Genomic DNA, 22,578 nt, shown 5'->3' on the forward strand with positions numbered 1-22,578 from the left:
ATATATATGATGATTCAATCTGATGATATATATTGCAAAACAGTCATCGACCGAAGTATTTGCGACCTGTAGAAATAAAGAGTTTTTGAGCTCTTTATGTTCCACAGGCCTAATGATGTCACCCACAGTGAATTAAAATGGCCTTTTAATGGAAATTCGAAGAAAACATCTTCACTTTTGAAGGTGAGCCCACCTGCAGCTGCGCGCTGTTGTGGTTCAGTCTCAGTTTAGACTTAATTTACTTCACTCACATGCTGAGACTGCATGGCAATAGAGGCTGAGATGAAAGGATGGAACGCTGTTCGAATATTGATGTCTGCCTTCTTAAAAAAAAGTCTTCAATTTTTATAAACATGAATATAAAAATATTTAACCAAATCTGTTTTTGCCTGGTTGTCACCACAAACCAATGTTGCCTCACCAAACATGCAGAATCCTTTATAGAGGATTTTGTCTAAGACTGTATTTCCAAAAAAAATTCAGAAGTAGATTTCTTGTTGATTTACTTTCTACTTAAAGATCTGTGAAAAACTAAAGGACTCAATGAGAACCAATATACTTTATATAGAGATAATATATTTTATTCTAAAATTACCTGATATTCTCTTCTGAAAAGGTTCTCACAACCTTGGGAGGATCACCAATCCTTCACCACATCACAATGTCCTGGTAGACTTTAGCAGACTCCACCAATCCTTTTACATATTAGGACTCTAGCATCACTCCTAAACAACCGCGCCGCGTCTAGACATAGCAAAATGGAGACTTGCTGACTCCCAGACGCCTCTATTTGTTGTAGTTCTCTAACTGTGAGGTTTTGAGATGTTTTACTTTCCTTACAAACCTGCTCCATGTGTGTGGTGACAAGACAAATATAGATCCACTTTCAGTTTATTTTTCACTCCAAGAAAACAAACAGCAGTGGAGTTACTAAGAAGATGATCTAAGAAACATGAGTCAACCTCCAAGAGCTTGAAAAACATCTTTAAAAAAATACATCTATTTAAATTGAATCCTTAGATGTACTTGAGGTCATGATTGTCCCACTGGAGAGTTTTTTTTTAAACATTTAGCTTTGGTTTTCTTTTTCTTTTCCAAGAAATTAATTGATATACAGAACATAAATATTAGATTTTTATAAATATCTCACTGTGAAGTTATGCTATGGCAATAAAACCTATATTTATTTTACGGCATATTTTACAAGTGGGAAGAAGTACCAATACATCAGGCTTACTCTGGCTATCAGAATGATTTTATAAAAGCTGTATGTTGTTTTTGTGAGTCCTTGTAATTATAAATGTTAATGACCTTTACTTGTATAGCACTTTTTCAACGGCAGAGGACCCCGCTTCACATCGCTTCATTCTACATTGTTCACCCATTCATGCACGCATTCACACCCTGATGATGCCCTGGGGCAGAATGATAGAAGTGAGGAAGCATAAATGAATGAATAAAATCAAGAAAAAAAATGGATCTCATTAGCAAAAAGGGAGCATTTGATGCATCAACGTATCACTACCTGGATGTGCTGATGTGGGGAAAAAAATGTTTTCTAAGGATTCGTGTTTTTGCGCAGAGCTTTGATCAGGGGCGTTACAAATGTACAATTCACCAGGTTTGCTTTATTCATAATCTGTAAAAGCAACAGAGAATTTCACTCCATTGATGTTCCTGCAGAAGATTGAACCTAAAAATTTCGAACAGAGCCCCCTCTGGAGTGAGTTACATTTAGGGCTTAAGTAACCGTGGTGATGTGACATTGAAAAATTCTGGCTTCGGGCCAGCACCTTGCTAACCAATCTCTCTTGCTTCATACTACGCACTTCTTATCTCTTGTGAATTTCCCTGCCTACATGGTACGCTTAATCAGCCCAACTCCAATATGACAACTTCTGGTGGATGGCTACTGCTGTTACTGCTAGAGTGAGACGGTGTTAACAGGCAAATAAAAAATAAATGAAACCAGACACATGCAACTTTAATACACATTCATGAGCATAAATGTGATTCAGTGGATTTGACTCATGCGGACACACGGTTTTGTAACTGTGGTATACCATTGTGGGGGTGTAGCAGTAGGATAGAGTTTCAGTGAGCCAGTCTTTAAATCAGCAGATAGGAGCCTGTGAGATAAATGGACTGTTTTACAGAGTAAAGTACTAGCGGCTTTAAGTTTAGATGATATAAGTACAACACAGCATTACTTGCTGGAACATTTGCGCGGGGCTTTGGTCCAGTACTATAACCCTGAGCAGTTCCACTTATTGTCATGTTAGAGTCACTAACATCAATGTATTTTATGTGACCAATGAGAAATGGTAAATAGATGTAAAGTGAAAGGAAGCAATGTGTGGTTTTCATTTTTTTAAAGCAATTAAAAACCTGAAAAGTTTGGTGTTTGTTTACTCCGATACTTCTAAAAACATCCAAGTGCAAAGGGCCTTAAGGAATCACATAATTAGAAATTGCTGCAGAAAGCAGCTATGTGCAATTTAATTTTAGCAGAAGTAACTTGTACCATGAAGGTTTGTTAGAGAACATCAATGAACAAACAGCCACATGAAGACCAAAGGAGGATAATCCTGCAAAAATTACTATTTTTGCAACTTTGACATTGAAGTTCAACTTACACCCTACAGGTACAATCAAAGCATCAATAAAATTAAGATCAAATAATATTTAGGTGTTGTAATGGCCTAATCAAAGTCCAGATGACAATCTGTCTTTCGGGGGGGTGTTTTATATTTTTTTAAATATATTTTATCTATGCAAAATATTTTGAAAACCATTTATAATTTTAATTTTCCTTTCACTTTACAAAAATTTGCTCTACATCGCAAAGAAACCCTTTGACAGGCTCTTGGTTTAATATGAAAATGTGAAAAGGTTCGAGGTGTTATAAATATTTTTCCAAGGACTGTACACTATTAATACTTGTGTTTGTTTAGGAAAATGAAAACCATGTATTGCTATCCTTCAACTTCACATTTACTTGCTACTTTGTGTCAGTCAGACTGTAGAAGGACAAATATTTTGGTTGCAACACGACAACAAGTACAAACGTTTAAGTTGTGTAAATAGTTTTGAAAGGCACAATAATTAACGACAGATAACTGCACTCGGGGTACAACCCGTTGTGTAAACTGCTCTGCAGTGGGAGTGGGGCAGACTGCGACGATGTCCATGAGACAACAGAGCAGATGCTCTTTGTGAAAATTTAATCGTTTCTCTTCCAACTTTCTCATCCTTAGATAAACAGAGTTCTGCATCTTTTCTCTGCAAATGTTGCCAAGCTGTCTTGCTTTGCTTTTATTTCCTCTTCTTCACATCTGTCTGTCTCACTCAACTTTTTCTCTCACAGCCAGCTCAGCCTATTGTTTCAGGAATCTTTCTCTTTCTCTGCGCTCTGTGCGCTGAAACTCTACCTCCAAGCAAACTGACTTATAATTCCACTGCTTTCCTTGTTCCTCCAGTGTGAATTAGAATCCCCTTTTCATATGCTATGAATCATATGAGCTTGTAATGTGTCGCGCATTGTCAGCTCTCTAAAAGCTGCATCTGTAAAAAGCGGCGCTGTAAACATTAATGCGTTCACTATAAAGCACAGCATAGAGATAACATGTGCTTCCCTGTAAGTGAGAGGGGATGTGGATTCATTTGTCACTTAGACGCACAGTATGTCTTCTTCAAATACCACTCTCACCACTCAGCTGCGCGCTCTGACCTCTTATCGTTTTAACTTTTTAGTGAAACCCAATCTCTAGAGTCCTTCCTGACCCCGTGTTAGTGGCTCCCTGTCCAGACAATGTGATTAGAAACCAAATTAACAACATGCTGTGGATGCACAGTGGGGAGCATTTGGTTTAGAAATATAAATTGGCATCGAATTATCTGAGTCAGGCAGAGACAAAGGCCCTCAGCAGGTGGCTTCGTGGAAAACAGTGCTTGCAAAAGTCTCCATCCAGCTTCTTCACATTTGGTCACATTAGAACCTTATACTTCCATGTATTTCACTAGGACTCATGTGACTGAGCAACATTGTGGGCATAACTTTGAAGTAGTTCCAAGTCTGTATGCTTGTTGATTCGGCATGTTCACCTTTAAGACCGCTGCAGAGCGCTGTGTTGAACCGCCAAACGGCACACGAGGTAGAGCTGGCTAGCTAACGAGGTGGCATAACAAACTTAGCTAAGAGTTGGGACAGTGTCTGCTATTATTGTAATTTTGATTAAAGAACAAAATAATTATAGATAATGAAACTTTGTGAAGTGAAAGGAAACTGATGCATTTTTTTCCTTTGTTTAAAGATAAAACATGACAAACAAGCATCCATTTGCATTCAGAGCCAAATCTTTGCAGAGCACCTACTTCCACATGTTCGCTATGTTTTATAAATGAATGGTGGCTGGAAAATGAACCTAATTATGATTTTCTGCTTTACTTTTGTATATTTTCCACAAGACTAGATTGGTGGAGTCCATAGCAGTTCATGTCGATTGATCGGTAGGTTTGTGGTTGTACATAAGTCTTTACATTTGGCTGTTAGAGTGGAAAATGTTCTGTGAGATTATCAGTTTATGCTTCTGTTTGTTAGGCTAATCCAGATTTAAACTGCTTCACAACTTTATTCCTGACTTGTCTGCTGTGTTCCTCCTTCTTCAAGCTGTTGTTTATTCACTAAGTTTGTCGAATCTTCAGAGATCAGCTGGACTTTGGAAATGTCTGAAAATAACCGTCTGCAGTGGATTTTATTTGGTGGCATTGGAGTAAAGAGAGCTGAATTTGTCCCTTTTTTAATTTCTACAATTTTTACACTATTTTCTTTTTGAAAATTTTTTAGACAGAATCATTTTAAACTACTTTGAATAATTTAATAATTATTTGCGATCTCAGTTCCTGTTTGATAACTAGGATTAATTGGAACGTATTTGTGACTGAATTGAAAGGATTATAGAACCTAGAGATGACACTTGTTATGAATTAGTGCTATATAAATAAAACTGAACTGAGCTGAATTTTTTAACTTCCTTGCCCTTCACCCTTATGTGAAACCTTTTGGTAAATAACATAAAATTCTGTGGTTATAATGTATTAAAATGTAAAAATAAAATTCTAAGCGTATGAATACTTTGGCAACGCTCCAGCTGAAGACTGACCCCCTTTTGAACAAAATGCTTACATTTACAAATACTTCATCTCTGCTCCTTTGAAAATATGAAGAAATATTGCTGGAGTGTCACAAGTTTGACGAGAATAACAGATTATTATTCCCGCCGGGCTATTCCCAGTCAAAAAAAAGAAACAACAAAAAGACAGTCACCTCCCACTCTGTGATGACAAACATCTCAGGGTTTGTGTCAGTCTGAACTGCAGGTATGTGTTTGTTTGTGTTCGAGAAGAAGATGTTTCCAGCTAATTCAGCGGGTGAGGGCACAAGTACTGAATGCGATCTCTTTCCGCCTGCGGAGAATAAAAAAGATTTGGGGCAGAATGAACCAGTTAATGAACCACAGTGCTGCGTGGAAGGAAAATAAGATTGATTTTGTAAACAAAATGCATTATGCATCATAGAAGGGATGATTTTAATTGCAAGTCCTAAACAAATTAGTTTGAGACTAAATTGGTTGTTTAAGGTTTACTTAAAGCATGAAAAAGATGTAGACAGCATTTTTTTGCCTTCTTTTACACACAGTAAGGCATAAAATATGCAGACCCACAATATGTGGTTCACTACTCATTGCAGAGTTGTGTTCAGCTATAAAGGAATAACGATTATTTTCAGCAGGAGAGGAGAGGAGTCGTTGACTGCTATTCAAATTATTATGAGCTAAAAGACCCCAGACTGCTCATGATTGATGAAGCAGTAAGCATGAGGAACTGCTTTGTCCAGTTGAAACTTGGCTTAATGATGGCGAGGCGATAGCTCTCTCTAAACTTTCTTCTTTGGACTGTGCATTTATCTGACATAAATGGAGGGCCACTGTCACTGTTTAAATCCTCCGCTCTGAACTGCAGCTACTTGAAATAAGCTTTTGTTCTTCTCTGCTGTGTGCGAGGGTTTGTTGTTCACTGAAGTCCACCAATGATTTCTATCAGGACTCAATGGACAAAAGAAAAAGTGTTTTTAATTGTCTGTGGCTTGAACATAGAAAACTTCTTCAGAGACTTGCTTAAGCTGATTAATTCTTCTAATCTCTGATTGGTTGCTGGTACGCTGAACCTTAGGTTCTCGTTTATTTAATATTTACATGGTAGAAAAGTGGTTGTTCTGCCATGTTTATGCATAACGCTGCAATTATTTGGATATGAGTGTAGAATATACTCAAATCATGTGCTAAAATCTCTAGTCTCACGTGGGGAAATTCTCCCTAAACTCGTGGAAAACAGAGAAAATAAAGCTCCATGCAAGATGTCCATCATTGAGCTAAATTAGTTTGTCATAGCTCAGATTTCTAGCGATATTTTTAATGTTGCTCTGATTTAATTAGTGATTTTACTTTATAAAATAGTTTCAGACAGCTGTGGATTGATCAGTAGAACAGCTGTTGTGGTTAAAAACAATATAACTTTATGATTCCGGATTGTATGTGGGATCGATTGCTAACGTTGTTTATGATAAGAAAATAATTTATCATGAGTTCATGATGTTTAGCATACATCTCAGCTCGTTGGCTTAAAATCTTAACACATATTAATATAAATGTATTGTTGACTATCCTCATAAACAATTAAGAAATCTTCATTCTGCATTGCAACTGTTTAAGTCTAATAGTGGACAAGAGCACTTAAGAAAATCCATCCTGTTATATTTCCCATGCCGTCCCTAAAGTGCATTAATTTTATCCGTTCAGTCAGTTGACTAATCTTTCCCCTCTTTGTTGTATGTACCGTCCTGTGCCAGGCGATAAAATTTATCTGATCTGGCAGTACCTCTTGTTTTTCAGTAATCGTTGCAATAAAGGAAATTTGTGAAAACATTTGGTGCTCTTGTTAATAGAATTCATTCGACTGCCAATTCAAGAAATATGGTTACACCCACTTTGGCAAATGTGTTTGTGAATTTGTTGCATTAATAGAGCAAAATAGCACATTAAAATCAAAGTGTTAATTAACTTGTGAATTGAACATTTCCAAGACACATTAGTGCGGTGAGTGTTGTGGTCCTTAAATAAAAATACGTCTAAATGTTGTCATATTTCAGGAGAGGAAAAAAAAAATAGAGAAAAAACTGCGGAGACACAGACTGTGGCTCACTTTCACATGAATATCTGAGCCCAGCTCTCTCACTTCCACATTTTTTTTTTTTATATCTTGTTTTTTATTGCAGATGACAGATGAATCAATCTGCCCGTAAAAATAGAAACGAAAGACATAGGTCATCGGTGCACTGTGAAGGGGCTTTGCTTTAAAGGCAGACATATTATCCCCGTTTTCACCAGCTGACACAATTTTTGGAGGTCTTAATGAAATCAGTGTGATATGCTTTGGTCAATTATCCAACCGGGTCTCAGAAGTCCAATAAAACTCGTCTTTCTGGATGTTTTTGAAGGGTTAGTATGACGCTTGGCTTCTTTCTTGCCCCCTTTCTTTTTTTTTTCGCCTCATGTCTGTTTTTGTCGAAGATCGTGAAAACACAAATAAACAAAACTATGAAGAGTGAAGAGTGCCTTCAAAATTGAGCAAGACATCTGAAATAAGGACATGAAACAGACCAAGTGCTCTAGAGCACTCTCAGAAAGACTTCTATACAGTGCCTTACAAAAATAATCATAACCCTTGAGTTTTTCTACATTTTTTTCTGGTTTGGTTCACAAACTCTAATTTATTTTATTGGAGTGTATTTGATAAAAGAACGCAGATAACTATTAACCAAATGAGCACATTCATATTCGTGACATATGATCCTTTCAAGTCCAGATTTAAAAATCGGCAATATGATTTGAAAAGCTCTATCTAAATGAGCTTCAGCTATGTTGCAAAGAAAACAAGAAAACATGACAGTGTATCTAAATGTGCCACGCCAGATAAGTGGCTCTGCATTTGTTGGTTCTGTGACGTATCGTCTTAAGAGTCTGAATGCAATTCCACAGAGGCATTTTCAGGTTTTGGTTTATCACATAAAATACAATTGTATTTTTAAACACTCGTTTATCTTGTCTGCATAGATTGTTTGTAATGTTTGTGATGCTTTGAGCTGAAGAAGATTATTAAAACACATAGTGATAAGAACTTCAAAAGTTGTATGAAACATCTCAGCCCTTACATATATCTCAGTCAAGCCAATTAACTTAGTAATATTTTTGCCATATTGTGGTTCCATAAACTCTGGGCTTTACTTTTCCTCTGGATTCTCTTTAAATGTTTCATCCAAATGGACAACTTAAACAATGAAACCAAAATCTTCTAATAGTAACTTGCAAATAATTGCAATGTAAACAGTGCAACTAATTAATTTTTTGTAATTTCCAACACAGAACGAGTAGAAAATCCAGAAAAAAATTACAAACCTAAACAGAGAATGGTGCGTTGTGTAAGTTTTTGAAGTAACAATGATATCAGTGCTCCAAATACATATGCCTTTAAGGCACAGAAAAAGTGACAATTTCATAATATGCACCCTTTAAAATAGCTGCTATGCTAGGAGGATGGACAATATGGCAAAAAAAAGTAATTTGGTTGATGCTGGAACATTTTTTCCACACAAATACACACGCTGAGATATTGAAGGCACTGTGTGCATGTGTCATGAGCCATGCAGCTGAGAATGGGTGAGGTGAACTCTTTTCCTCTATGAGCTCTGACTTCGTGCAAAGATGTTTCAAGCCCTATTACACATACTTTTGGAGAGGGCTGAGCTTTTACCGAGTGCTTTCTTGCAGTACAGAGATATAAAAAAAAAAAACAGTTCCAATAATGTTTGACGTTTTTTAAGTGATCTATTAAAGTTAACTTTACAATTCTTTGCCATTTTATTTTCTAAGCCAAGAAGCTAATATGTATCATTGGCTGTCTGTGTTTTTAAGATCCCAGTGCTTATATCCATCGCCTAATTAGCTTAGGGTAAGACTTCCTTAAAGTTGTCTTGCAGTAAACAACGTGTTACTATTCCTGACTCCAACTTGAGAGCGTGTTTATTAATGATCTAATTAATAACGCTTGGAAAACTACAATGGATCACAGTATTAACAGTCGTGGGTACGAGGTCGGAAAGACGTATGCAGATTGTTCATACATAAATAAATATTCACAGCAGTGCAGGCGAAATTAATAGAAAGTTGCATGAATAACTAAAACATACTTTCAGATTAAACAAGTAATGAGTGCTATTTTGAGCGCTGGGAATTCACGATGGGTGGTCAAATCACCATTTAAACTTCATTAAGATTAGAGCAAATCTTCCTCTTCTCGATTTTAATGACTTTCTCCAACCAAAGCTTCTGCTTTTGTATTTGTGTTTTTTGTGTGTATTATCTTATGTCCATGCACCTGCCTCACGCTTCCTCTTTCTCATGACTGATGTTGTTGAATGCTTAATCAGATGGCGCTCTGCATGGCATTTCTTCTTGATTTGTCATGACAGTCTGTCACATATACTAAGGTAGACTTTTGCACCTCTCCTGGCTATGGTGCAAAAAAAGAAAAAGAATGGAAAATATAATGGTGCTTTGATTTGCACCTGACCTTAAAAAATTATTCAGCCAATATAGAGATATCCATCAGTATAACTTGGATACAGAACAAAGGGACATGGACCCTTTATTTAACAAAGCAAAGGTCAACAAACCAGCTGGTCTTCATTTGTGCAAAGGTTATTGTTTCGCTGTTGCATCCTCACCCGTTAAAAAACACTGCAGAGAGTTTTCACCTTTTCACCAATATTGTGAGCTAAGCACAAAAAACAACAGTTTGTAAAAATATTAAAAAGAACTGGAAAGTGAAAAAAAATACAGGCAACTCCATTTAGTCTCATCTAGCCTAATTGCAAAGTTTCACAGCTTCAATGGTGTTAGAAATTGTTTTGTTTGACACTGGTCTGAATACAACTGCACACTTAGTTTCAGATTTCATTTGTGTGTAACGTTGTAACCATAAATTATCTTCCCCTCACTTGACCTTTGCTTTGTCTTTGTGTTGGTCTATTATGTAAATTACCAAATAAATTCAGCAATGGACAAAATTAAAATTTGTGGTTTTAATTTTATAACAGTGTAATGGTGTCATGTTGTGCTGTTGAAAAGTGGACCCAAATGCAGAGAGACAGAGGCAGCTTGTAGTTAACAAATGTTTAATGAAAAAAAAAATTATGAAAGAAAACTTACAAAAAAAACCCGCAGGGAGCCAGAGACAAACAAAAACAGGAATCCAGAACAACAAGTCAGCAGGGAAAACTGGGAAAGTAGCAGGGTTTAACAGGAAACTAATGGGAGGAACCAGCAAGGAGTGACTGAGAATGAGTTACATATGTATACTGAGCAGGTTGATTACTGAACAAGAAATGGGTTGCAGGTGTGTGGTGAGAGAGGAGAAGGTAGGCTGAGGAGAAGGACAGAGCTAGAATGTCACATGGTTCGAGGGAGAGCACACAAACTGGGTAAATAGAAAAAGAGCACTTTGAAGTGACATTACATGGAAACCTTGGCTTTAGAGGTCCAATAACGTTCTTTTCTACATTTTCGAAAAATCGTGTTCTGAGGTGTCGCCATAAAATGGGGACAGAAGAGAAAACCATTTTTCACCCACGAAACCAGGAGCTCAAACAGTGACGACTTCAATGACCACATCAACAACCTTAGTGGAGAGAAATCTTAAACTGATGTCCCCATAGAAAAGGATTTTATCTGCATGAACATGCTGCACCCTCACATTTCATAGTGATAGAATGTGCATAATCGCAGCCCCTCACCACGCTTGTCTGCATGCTTGATGAAAGGGAAATGGGCTTCCGCACAACAAAAACAGAAAAAGAGGCTTCCCAGCGAATCACTATTACCTCATGAGTGTGTCAGTGCAATTTGGAGAAGGGGTTTAGAAATATTCCATTTGGTGGTTTTAAATTGCCAACCACCGAGGTGAAAAATACTAAAATCAAATACATTGCCACGCTTAACACAGCTGGCACATAAACAAGTACACACACCGAACACTCACCACTGCAGGGATAAAGCAGGTCATGTGCCTGGCTAGCCAAGCATTATGACTATTTCCCCAAGTCCGTTTGCTGCCGGCGCTTTAGCTACTTCCCAACAGATACAGTGTGTTGTGGCTAGACACCAATACCTCCTCAAAGTGCTAGTGAGCCGTGTTGCAACTGATGCCAGACCACCGCTGTGAGAGCTGCTGTACAACACAGAACTGTGTGCCAACAGCACATCTAATAGGATGCTTGTCTCTCTAGCCTCCAATATCCCAAACAAACAATAACGTCAACGCTTCCTTTTCCCCCCGAAAACGGAAGAGGAAAGAAGCTCCGAAAACAATCTATCTTCTTCTATCTGAAGGCAACTGCAGAGGCTAAAACATTGCTGGACAGTTTTTACTCTCCAGGTAAACATCTACATCCAGTTAAAAGGCTGTTCACAGAGAAAAAAAAAAAAAAAAGAAGGAAAAAAAGACATGTTTGCTCGTTCAGCTTGCTGGAAACACAGTTCCGGGCTAAAAACAGGCCCTTATTAATGTTTAGCTGCTTATATATTCTGCTTAATTTGTTTGACCATTTGTACACAACCTGCTGCCCCTCCAGGAAGGAAAAGTAATGGAGGCAGCAGTTTAGAACTGCAGATTTAGATCCTCCATGCAAAAAAAGTAACAGCTGCAGCAGATTTACCACTTTTTCAACCTGCAGGCTACAGTTACCCATAAATCCTTTAGAAACTTCCTGTGCAGTTGTGTTAACCTCTTAGATTAATAAAATGTATGGTAAAAAGCTGAACATTATTGTGTAATGAATGCACGGTACAAATAGATATTCATTTGGGCCCCAAAGCGTCGACTTTAGCTGGGAAAATGTTCTTTTGTTAAACTTTCTCACTTGGAGCCTTTAACTCATTGTCTTTATGACCATTGCATCAAGTTTAATGAAATGATAGCTATTGAAATGCAAACCATTCAAATTGGTAATATTTTTCACTGACGGCTGACCTTGGCATCTCATTAACCAGAGACATTAGAATAAAGATCAAATGTTCAAAATTCTTTGTGTATGAATGGCTCATTTGAATAATTCATTTTCCAGTTTGGAGAGATAACACAACAAACAATTCCAATGAATTTCAAAAACAAGAATTGGATGCACAAGGTCAAGCTAACTGTGAGTTTCCTCCCATCCACTTAGGATCAAAAACTGACATACAAACAAAAATATGTTCAGACAACTACAGTAATATTTGGGTAAATGTCCCAATAGCTGACAGCTTATGTTTAGGTAGTATTTGTAAAGACTGCATTTGATGGTTGAAAAATAGTCTTCCAACTTTTAGCAGATTTGAGATCAGGCATCCTAAATAATGAATGTTTGCTTATTATCCATTTCAAAAGGGCTTTGGTAAGAGTTTGTGGTTATTGTCCTGCTGTGCCACAGGTTTTAACCATCACACCAATCCTGGAGCAACCTGTCACTTATTTAAGATTGCTGAGACACCAGAGTCACTGTCCTAAGTACAAACAGTTTTGCATCACCCTAATCTGAGAGGGTACTGAATGATGGGGGGAAAAAAAATCCCAAATATCAATCCCCACTAAAAATTTGCAGTTGTCTTGGTGGTCAAACCACGTTTCTTTTGGAGAAAAACTGTTGAGTCAGAAAAGACCGAACTACTTGGCTGCAACGTAAGGAACAATGCAGTGAAGACAATCAAACTTATGAACTGTATAGTCGCTGTCAAGCATGGTAGAGGTGGCAACATGCTGAGGGTCTGTTTTGCTTCTAGTTGTGTGGGTGCGTTGCAGAGGGAATGAATAATGAGGACTGGGAAAACTTTGCCAATTCTGCCAAGAAGAATGAGTCGAACACTGAGCCAAAAATAACGGCAGTAGCTTGTAGACTGCTACAAAAATTGTATGCAGTCAAGATATCCAATTATTAGTGGACATGTATATCTGTATTTGAGCTTGTGTTTACAATGTTGACTGTACGAATTAAAGAATATTCTAAATAAATTCAAATATGTACCTCTAAATGCTTATAAAAAATAATTGAAATGTGTGTTGTGTAATCACTCAACAGTTCCAAAGCTACTTTACAATTCCTAAATGATTATGACGTTCGTGTCCTTGCTGAGTACGTAAACTTCAAACTAGCAATCTATACAAGCCCAAAGGGACATCAGTTTCCATCTAATTTTACTAGAAACCACAAGACTGAAGTCTGAGTCGCAACCGTATTAAATTCAAGACAATCTACAACAGTGAGCTCTTGCGTTCCCAGATTTCAGCAGCCTGAGTCCCAGTGTTTTTAATTATATTCCTTTGTCATTTTACAACAAACAGAAACCAAAGGACAGCAATCAGAACCCTGGAAATGACTCAAAAACCTTCAACCTTGGAATTGCAAACATGTGTTTTGACCTCCTGATCTCATTAGCCTCTACAATATGAAAATAAATGAAGCTGTGTTTCTAATTCTTGAAGAGCAGGACTTTGTTTTCTCTCCAGAGAGACTTTAGTCTCTAAGCAATTGAACATTGCAATGGTCGCCACAAATTCCTATTTTGCATTTATATATCACAACGGCCTCAAAGAACAGAAAAGGTCTTTATGTAGATCTAATTTTCTTATAGTTCAGAAATATCCACCCACTGATTGGGGAAGGGAATCTAAACTGCTTATTTAAATGAATAAAAGATTTTCTTCGTCTTTACTTCCTAAAAAGCAAATTGCGCGTTAGTTTAATTGACGTCGGTGGTATTCTAATTTCGACATGGCCTTCGATTCAGCTGCTTTGATACACACAAACATGCCTTCCTGGCACCTTTAATTAGAAAACTTTAAACTCCAGTCAAAAAGATTCTACTTCACCCCATGAGATTTTAGACTCCTCCCAATTTCTGTGCCATTCTACACAAATACAATATCACACGCAGCAGCATGAATTGCATTGCTGCTTGCTATTCTCCTCAGTGGAATCTTCCTATATGTACCAGAGTAAAAAATAAGTTATTTTCCTCCTCTAACCTGCTGCTGTCAGAGTTCACTGGTTCCAAAGGTTGGACTGGAAGTGCAGCGCCATGATTGCTCTCACATTTATTTGTGGTCTGCAGTGAGATGATAGTGGCTGCCTGGACTCTTGTTCAACCTCTCTGTACCAGTGACATTGCACCTCCGTGTTTATGCTCCCATGACCGAAGGTGTATCTTGTTTCACTCAGAAAATATGAGCATTCGAAGAAAGCATATTTGGACCAAGCAAATTAACTAAAATCTATGTTGCAAAGAGTTACGTTTCTAACTAATGAAACACTGCAGGAAGGTGGATAGAGCACGCTGGGCTTTTTTTTTTTTTTTTTCTAGCAGAAAATAGACAGGGTAGGATGAGCCTGTGCTTTAAGACATGCGGCTCTAGTGGCAGGGATGAAAGGCTAATGTGCGCAGCATGGCACCCTGAAACCACATTAACAGCGGATCAATATATATATATATATATATATTTTTTTTTTTTTTTTCCTTTTTCAAAGCTCACAGCAGAAATCTGACTCTGTTTTCTCGGCTGAGAAAACACTTTAACAGTGCCACAAAATATTTTCCTTCTTCCGGTGGAGCGCGGAAAAAATTAAAAAGACTCAAACTAATTAAAAGAAATCTCTCGATGATGGAAAAAATCACAACTCTTTCAAAATGTTTATCTGCATGCGACTCAAAAACCATTAAGATGACACGATGTGCCTTCCTCCTCCTCCTCCTGCCTGATTTCAAGAAGACTACGTGTGCAGTCTTTTGTTCTGCCTCTCTAGCACTGATGAGCATTGATGGTTGTTTAACTTTAAGCACCCTTTCCCAAATTAAACATGAATGATCCTCTAGTCACAATCATTTAAGACCAAATAAAAAAAAATATATATATATACATATATACATATATATTGTAACTGTTTCTGCTTCACCTGTATTAAAATGAACTGGGAATAAAAATTCAGAAACCTTCAATTTCCATCCACAAGAGTCTGCTTGTACTTTTAGAATTATATATTCCTGAGTTCTTCTCATATATTTTTTTTTGGTTGTTACAAGGTTAAATACTAATTAAAATAAACACTGATTGTTACGAGCAGTGGCATGGAAAGAAGCAGAAGAAATGTTTTTTGTGGAAAACTGATTTTTGTTTGCAAAGCAAAGCGAGCCGCAGCGACAGGATTAGTTGAGAGTCTCCGAAGGTGTCTGTCATCATCGTCCATCATCCTAACTGATACCGACACGTGTTGTGGAACCACTGAAACCTTGAGCTGCAGTCTCCCTCCTTGGTTACCTTTGCGTCAGCTCACTTTGCTTCCCTGACCATGCCTTGGCGCCGCCTGCTCTCCTGTCACACATCAAAACAGCAGCCAGCAGCCACAGAAACAAAAAAGAGCAGCTGTGAGCTCTGTGGTGGAAGATTTATGAGGCTGCATGGATTTGCATAGTTACAGGTTGTCAAAATAAGACAAAAAAAAAAAAACGTAGTGCACAATAGCTGCAATTCTTAGCTAGATGAAAGGCTATGTAATAAGGTGGCATTTGTGGTGCCAGCCTCATTTTGTTGGCATCCCGGGTAAAGATGACTTAAAATAATTCCATATTTAATCGCAGTGGTATAACTCACAACTGAATAATTTAAGGGTTTGGGTGGGGGGGAGAAAAAAAATCAATCTTAAAGTACATTTATTCAGCTGTACAAAATTCAAAATTGCCATGTCAAGAAATAATTGCGCTGAGCAAATACAGCAGCTGCACAACTATTGGCCAAGCTTATGTCAATATTTTGCACAACCCTCTGTGAGCAACCCACAGGGTTGGAACCAGCATAGAGACGGATCTTTGACAACATTACTCTTTGAACAGTCTTCTTCCCAGAATCCTGTTCTCCTCTGTTATGCTCTCTTCACTTCAACCACAGAGTAATGTGGCCATGGAAGGTTGATTTTTGTGTCTGCCAAACATTTTCTGTGTTGATTTGGTCAGTGTTGATGCACGTAGCGTTTTCTTGTGACCGGTTCTTTTTTTTTTTTATATCGAGTATGTCAAAGAGTTTTCACTGGGTTAAGCACTCTAACAAGATTGCCAGAATCCTTTGCAAGAAAATGTGGACCTTTCCATGTATTGCTTGTATTTTTCTGATATAAAAGTGAAGTAATAAACTTAAAAATGTATGTGTTTTTTGTTGTTGTTATTTTGAGTAGCAATATGTGTTCCCCCAGGGATTTTATTTATGTTATTTCTTAACGTATACATCTCCTCCCACTTACGCATGCAAGCACACCCATTTCTTTTTTTGTCTGAGACAAAGCAATAATACACAGAATTTTACTTTACTTTACATCTAGAATAGTTGCTAGTGTGCTATTTGTGATCAAGGTTAAAGATGTATCTTCCTTTTTGTATTCATAGCACATACTTGTTTGGAGACTATATCCCAACACAATTCTGCGGTTCTGTTTTTAATGCAACGTCTGATTAAGGTCAAACAAGCAAACATGTTTTTACTATCAGATATGCCTCTGGCAGATTACAGCCTAATCCACTCAAAAAAACGGCTCCTTAGGTGGAAGAGATATTCCACCTTGAATCTGTGGCCTTGTCTCTGGAAGCAGACTCCAGTGAACCTATTACATTTAATCTCAGCAAACTATTTGCTATTTCTCTTCCTGAAGACAAGATATTGCCAATATCTCATCGCCAGGAGAGCTGTCTACATTGGAAGTGACTTAAGCAAGGCCAGTAAACTCTATCTGACCTTCACTGGGACCCATCAGGAACATCTAAGGGCTTGGCCCAAGCCTAAAAGCATGGGCAGTAGGCCACTGAGTGAGTCGAATTGTTCTTTGGAAGTCCATACGGAGAGTGTGCACAGGTATCAGCTCTGAGAAAACCATAAGGAGAGCGGGGAAATGGGTTTGAGAGGCTGGCTGATGTTGGTCCCAGCTCCATTTATGGTTCCTTTCAGAAATCTTCTCTGTCTACCAGACTTTCTGTTTTTTTCTGCTCTGCTGGTGGTAGTGTGGAGATCAAGAACCTTAAAGGCATGGGTGATAATGCCTTGCATTCCTTGTAGATAGAATATAATTACAGGGACAAATTGTAATCCCGATTAGCCCCAGTAGCCTTTACAGACTGTTTACATAATCACACTGAGATAAAGCCTTCATCATGTGTCTCACTGACCAGATTACAGTCCGTTCAGAACCCACCTGATTAGTTCCAATTAGTCCCTTCAAAAGCAGATCAGATCCATTTATCTAATAACCCACTTTAATAAAAAAAAAGAAATCAAGTGAAGACCCAGGTGATATTATGTCTAAGCTAAAGTTTAAGTGAAAAAAAAAGTCTTAAATTGAAAGTACACCTGAGGTAACCTTTCCAGTAACAAAACCCAAACAGTAGGAGCCGACAGACGGACAGTTTCGTCATATCACTGCTGTTAATCGCTCGCTTGTAGAAACATACCTTTTACTTACATTCAAACTGTTTTCCATGTGCTTTCAGCTTAATGACTGAGCTACTTCTAGGCTTGCTCTAATTCAGAGACACAAAGCAAGAAGCTGTGACCACTATCTAAATAAAGCACTCACCGCCATGAAGTGGTGCTTTTTCTGGAAATATGACAGACTTTCTTGTGTTAAAAAATGTGAATATAATCAAAACCAGAACCATAAAAAACAAGACTTAAATACAGCTCATCTTCCAATGCCACCAAAGGGTGGGGTGGGGGGAGGGGGGGGTGGCTGTCCCTACAAATATGATCACTCCTCTTCTTCCTCCTGGGCCAAACAGTCTAATGAGAATCATTTATTTATGAATACGATATTAAGAGTGGGAAGACAAGCTATGATCAGTCGCCATGTTTATTTATGTGTTTACTTAATGACAATGTGCCAATTTTCATCCCTCGGAGTGTAACTTTAATAATGAATGTCACTAGTGTCAACCAGCTTCGTACATCAAGAATCTGAACATGTTTGCCAATTCCTCTTTCCAAACTAGCTCAAAAATGGTACGATCAGAGGAACAGTATCATGTGGATATCCATTTTTGAGATTCCAAAGTAGATTTCGGTCTGATCTTTGATCAGGCCAATCTAACACAAACATAATTTGATATGAACCACTCTATCCTAGATCAGGAAAACTCCGCACTTTTTTTCTCAAGTTTTTTTTTTTTTTTTACTGGTGCAGTAGCAACCAGAGTAACAGGATCTCATACGCATCTCTATTGTGGAGTTTTTCTGTCAACCCCAAATTGAAAGCATGCGTCTGGATCCCAGCTCATCTAATTTCATTTTCACACAGGAGGAAAAAAAAAAAAAAAAGAAAGAAACTCTAGAAAAATGCCACTCTACAATCTCGGCTCCATAGGAATCTTTTTTTAATGGCATCATTATCTTAGCAGGAAAAGTGAGTCATAGGCCAGATCTAGTCGATATCTTTTTATCTCTGCAAACACTGTGTCAACTGTCAGAGCAGAGGAACAACAGCTGCTCGCTATTTCCTACACAGTTTTCCCAGAAAAAAAATGTAAAAAAAAATGGGACCTGGGCCCTCTCCTCCTCCTCTTTTCTCCCTACTTCCCTAGCCAATTCCCGGCTGGCTGCCTCCCTAATAAGTAACAGAACTAGGAGGATTGGCACTGGCCTCAAGGTTTGACATTGCCTCAATGTGGGTGGTGATGAAACAGCACAGTGCCCGACTCTGCTCGACTCAACTTGGCTCATTCTTGGTAGGCGCCACATCCACCCCCAATAGACAGACACGAGAATTACTCACAGTAAGGGGGAGAGACAAAAAAAAGAGAAATCTGCATGTAAATTGATATCTGTGCTCATATTCTGAATCACATACAGCCATGCAACAGATAAGTAGCCATGCACTCTCATTCTCTTAACATCTGAATGCACACGCATGTTCAGAGGACGCACAAAAAAAGGCTTTAGAGGAGCCGTTGTTGAATGTTTCATTCCTTTTGGGTTCATTTCCAGTCTTTTCACACCAGCAGTCACAGAAGTGCATGCACAGGCCCCTCTTGACTGGTAAGAGACATTATATTTCTAGGTTTTGTTATTTGAATATTGCCCTGTTGGTTGAACACATGAACTAAAGCCCCTCTAAAATGTTCAGAAGGACCTCTATAACTGTAGTTTCATATGTAGATGCACAGATTACACAAAGGAGCAAAAACCACATAGTGAAATAAATATATTGTCATTTGGTGTGAGATCTGTTGTGTGTTTTTGTGGACCTCATCAAGTTAGATTGTAATAGTTTTAGAATCAAGTAAAGCTCAGATTACACTTTTAGTCCCAGAATCTAAAACCCTCAACTTGAACCAGGCTCCACTTAGCATTTTTTAACCATAACTGTATTTGTTAGCATTTTTTCATAAACACAAACCCATCACTACACTTCATACATGGTGTGTTGGTAAACCTCATATGCTAATTTTTGGTGTTTACATCCTAAATACTTGGGAGCATTTTGATGAAGGAATATGGCTCCCCACCCTGGGTGAGCTTCTGTCAGGGGGCAGCTAATGTCCTGAAAAAGAAACTCTGTCAGTTTTACAATGAATAAAACTAATAATGAAGATGACATCTGATGATTCACAGCTACCAGGCTGGCCCTAAATTAAAGGGCTATTCCACTTTGTGATCTGTATTTCAAACTATAAAATGCTTACACTGATCAAGCTGATGAAGTTCTGTGCTGAACAGAAATTCATTTAAACGATATTTGAGATTATGAAACATTTTCTCTGCATGTAAAGATCCCAAATGGATGAGTCTTGATGTTTGTTTGTTTCCATAGCAACCTCAGATTAAATGAAAACTCTGTAATTTAGGCCTATGACACCTGGTCTGAATTGTAAGGGGAAAAAAATCCCTATCTTTAATGATATGTAAATAGAGAAAAAAAAGAAGGCCCCATCCTGGGAGCTGTTACTGTCACTGCTCAGGAGAGGGCAGGTGGAACGGTTTCCAGAGACAGAGAGCAGAAGTAGCAGCAGAACATGTAACCTTTTGTAATTGCTGCTCAATTGTACAACTATCAATAACACAATAACATTAAAAAAATTCAGTTAGATTTGAAACAACGATTTTGGTGAAGGTTCACGAGCACAAATCTTCTTCTCCAAGCATCCCCCTGCCATGTCTTTCAATCCTAGTTACGTCCTGGTTAGACTTAATACAAGCAACAGTTGTTTTTAATCAATCTGACAGACGTCTTGTTTAAGCAGCAGGATTTACATTTTTGCGGAAGAAGTTGGTTAGACAATAGATTTTATTTTATCATTATTTTTCCTGAAGTGAGAACATTTTAGTCAGTGGATAAACCATGGGGACATTTCAACGATCCTTTGACATTTTTAAGATTTATGTCATTTCAGAAACCTAACCGGTATTTTTTTCATCAGCTGCAGCAAGCATTCAAGCTGCTTTAGAAAGAGCCCTCTGAATACTAAGGAGCCCACCTTTCACCTGCCCACAGTGGAGAGTCACACCATCAGCCAAATTGGTTCCACTTACTGCCTCGGCCATTGCGTGGTTTCAGAGTCACCGGCCTGTCGCAAATCAGGTATAAATACTTTAAAAACAAACTCTTCTATAAAACATAATCGCCCCTCCTTCCTGATCAGTCAGAATCTGAATAGAAATCTGCAGTGCATGCACTTGAGCCACAACAATTTACTAGTTAGGCTACTAAGCAAAGCAGCTCACGTAGGCTATTAGAAGAAGCGTAGGCTACCGCAAGAATCTCTATTGAGCGCTTCAGTCAAAGCCCGCATTGAGCGCAAAAAACCGCCAAACTGCGCCCTTTAAAAAAAAGAAGAAGAAAAAACTCAACCCAGAACAGCGGCTGTAGTCTCATTTGCGCACGTCTGGAACATTAACGCTTTTGACTCCTCGCCTGCGCGCACACACGCCTGCACACTCACACACGCGCGCGCGCGCACATGCCCACGCACGCATATACGCACCGGAGAAGCGCATTAGAAAACACACCAAAATTGCTGCAGTGGCTCGTACCTTTCACACAAGTGAACATCAGAGAAAAGACGAGATTCCAGAAAACAATTCCGGTCCTAATCCCCATCGTTTTGGCTTGAACAAAGTGCCCCCGGCCACATTTAACGCATCTCCTGTTGAAAACGTCCCGCAGCTCAATAGATCCACCGTAGTATCCGTCCCTGTAAATCCCCTTCATGTTCTCAGCTACAGCATGTAAGCCGGAGCGCAGCCTGCTTTTTCTCGTCCTGTCGGCCGGTGGAAGTGGATTCTCTCTCCTCAGAGGAGAAGCAGCAGACAGAGCCGCCCGCCGCGCTGTGTCAGCTGAGAGCAGAGGAGTGAGCGAGTCTGGATTTTAGGAGAGGACCACAGCAACCTGGACGAGGGCTCAACCATCTCTGCTGAGAGGGGCTTCAAGTGCGAAGATCTCTGAAGGCACGCTCCCACACTTGCTCTTCGGCATCTCCTCTTCTTCTTGTTCCCTATAAAAGCGGCTAAGGCAGTAGGGAGGCTTATACCTTTATCGATCAGCAATCGAACTGAGCTGAGTCCGAGAGAGAGGAAAAAAATTGTGATGGTGGGGAGGGGGCCTTATAGGAACAGAGAGAGGGAGAGAGAAAAAGAAGAGACAGAGAGAGAGGCAGAGAGAGAGAGAGAGAGAGGGAGAAGGTCCTGTGTAAGTATGAGTTGGCTGGTTGTGGGTAACAAATCATGAAGTGGGAACAGTGAGGTGTGGGTGGCGGAGAAAAGGAGAGGAGAGGGGGTGGGGGCGTCTTTATGAGCGGAATGTAAACCCTTTAGAGAGAGAAATGAATCCTGTTAAATGGCAGCATGTGGTTCATATGGAAGCGTGTGTCAGGGGAGGAAGCGGACTGTTAGGTGACGCTCAGAGGCGCGCAGCAGAAAGCCGCCTTGTTGGCAATCCTCATCATAACTCTGACTTTTCTTTTCTTCCCCCCCCCCCCCCCCCATTGTGGAGATCGAGCGGATCCCTTATTGGGAGTGATGGGGCTGGGTAATTTGCAATGCAAAAGATGGGATGATGACGGCGCAAAGAAACGCTGCTCAGCTGCAGTGTGGCTCTTCTGCCATCTAGCTTCGGAAGAGTCGTCGACCTTTACTTTGAATCGGGGAGTGAAGAAAAAGAAAAGGTGGGGGAGGCAGACGGACGTAAGGAGGTCTAGAGTGCTCACATGTAACCGTCAATTGGTCATAAAGATGCGAAAGTGTTCATATCCTATGAACTTTTCAACTGAACACCGGAAACATTTTTGTGCTTTGTTAGGAACAAAAATGGTGGTATTATACTTTCTTCCGGTTTTGTTATCTAAAAAAGAAGATAACTAAACGAGTCAGTACTTCATATAACCACCACACTTGTAATTTCTC

The 22,578-nt window shown here is 38.9% G+C and overlaps 1 protein-coding gene across 4 annotated transcripts in view; it reads right to left on the reverse strand.

The window, feature by feature from the left end:
• Window positions 1-21,890, reverse strand: part of LOC103478352 (CUB and sushi domain-containing protein 3-like) — a 244,833-nt gene extending 222,943 nt beyond the window's left edge. For all 4 annotated transcript variants that reach the window (XM_017309426.1, XM_008432116.2, XM_008432118.2 and 1 more), the window contains exon 1: window positions 21,211-21,890. In XM_017309426.1, the coding sequence (XP_017164915.1) occupies window positions 21,211-21,388 (178 nt within the window). In that variant the 5' untranslated portion in view covers window positions 21,389-21,890. The remainder of the gene's footprint in view (window positions 1-21,210) is intronic.
• Between the last annotated feature and the right edge of the window lie 688 nt (window positions 21,891-22,578).

The sequence above is a fragment of the Poecilia reticulata genome, linkage group LG16 (assembly GCF_000633615.1).
Source record: "Poecilia reticulata strain Guanapo linkage group LG16, Guppy_female_1.0+MT, whole genome shotgun sequence".
In the NCBI taxonomy this organism is placed as follows: Eukaryota; Metazoa; Chordata; class Actinopteri; order Cyprinodontiformes; family Poeciliidae; genus Poecilia; species Poecilia reticulata.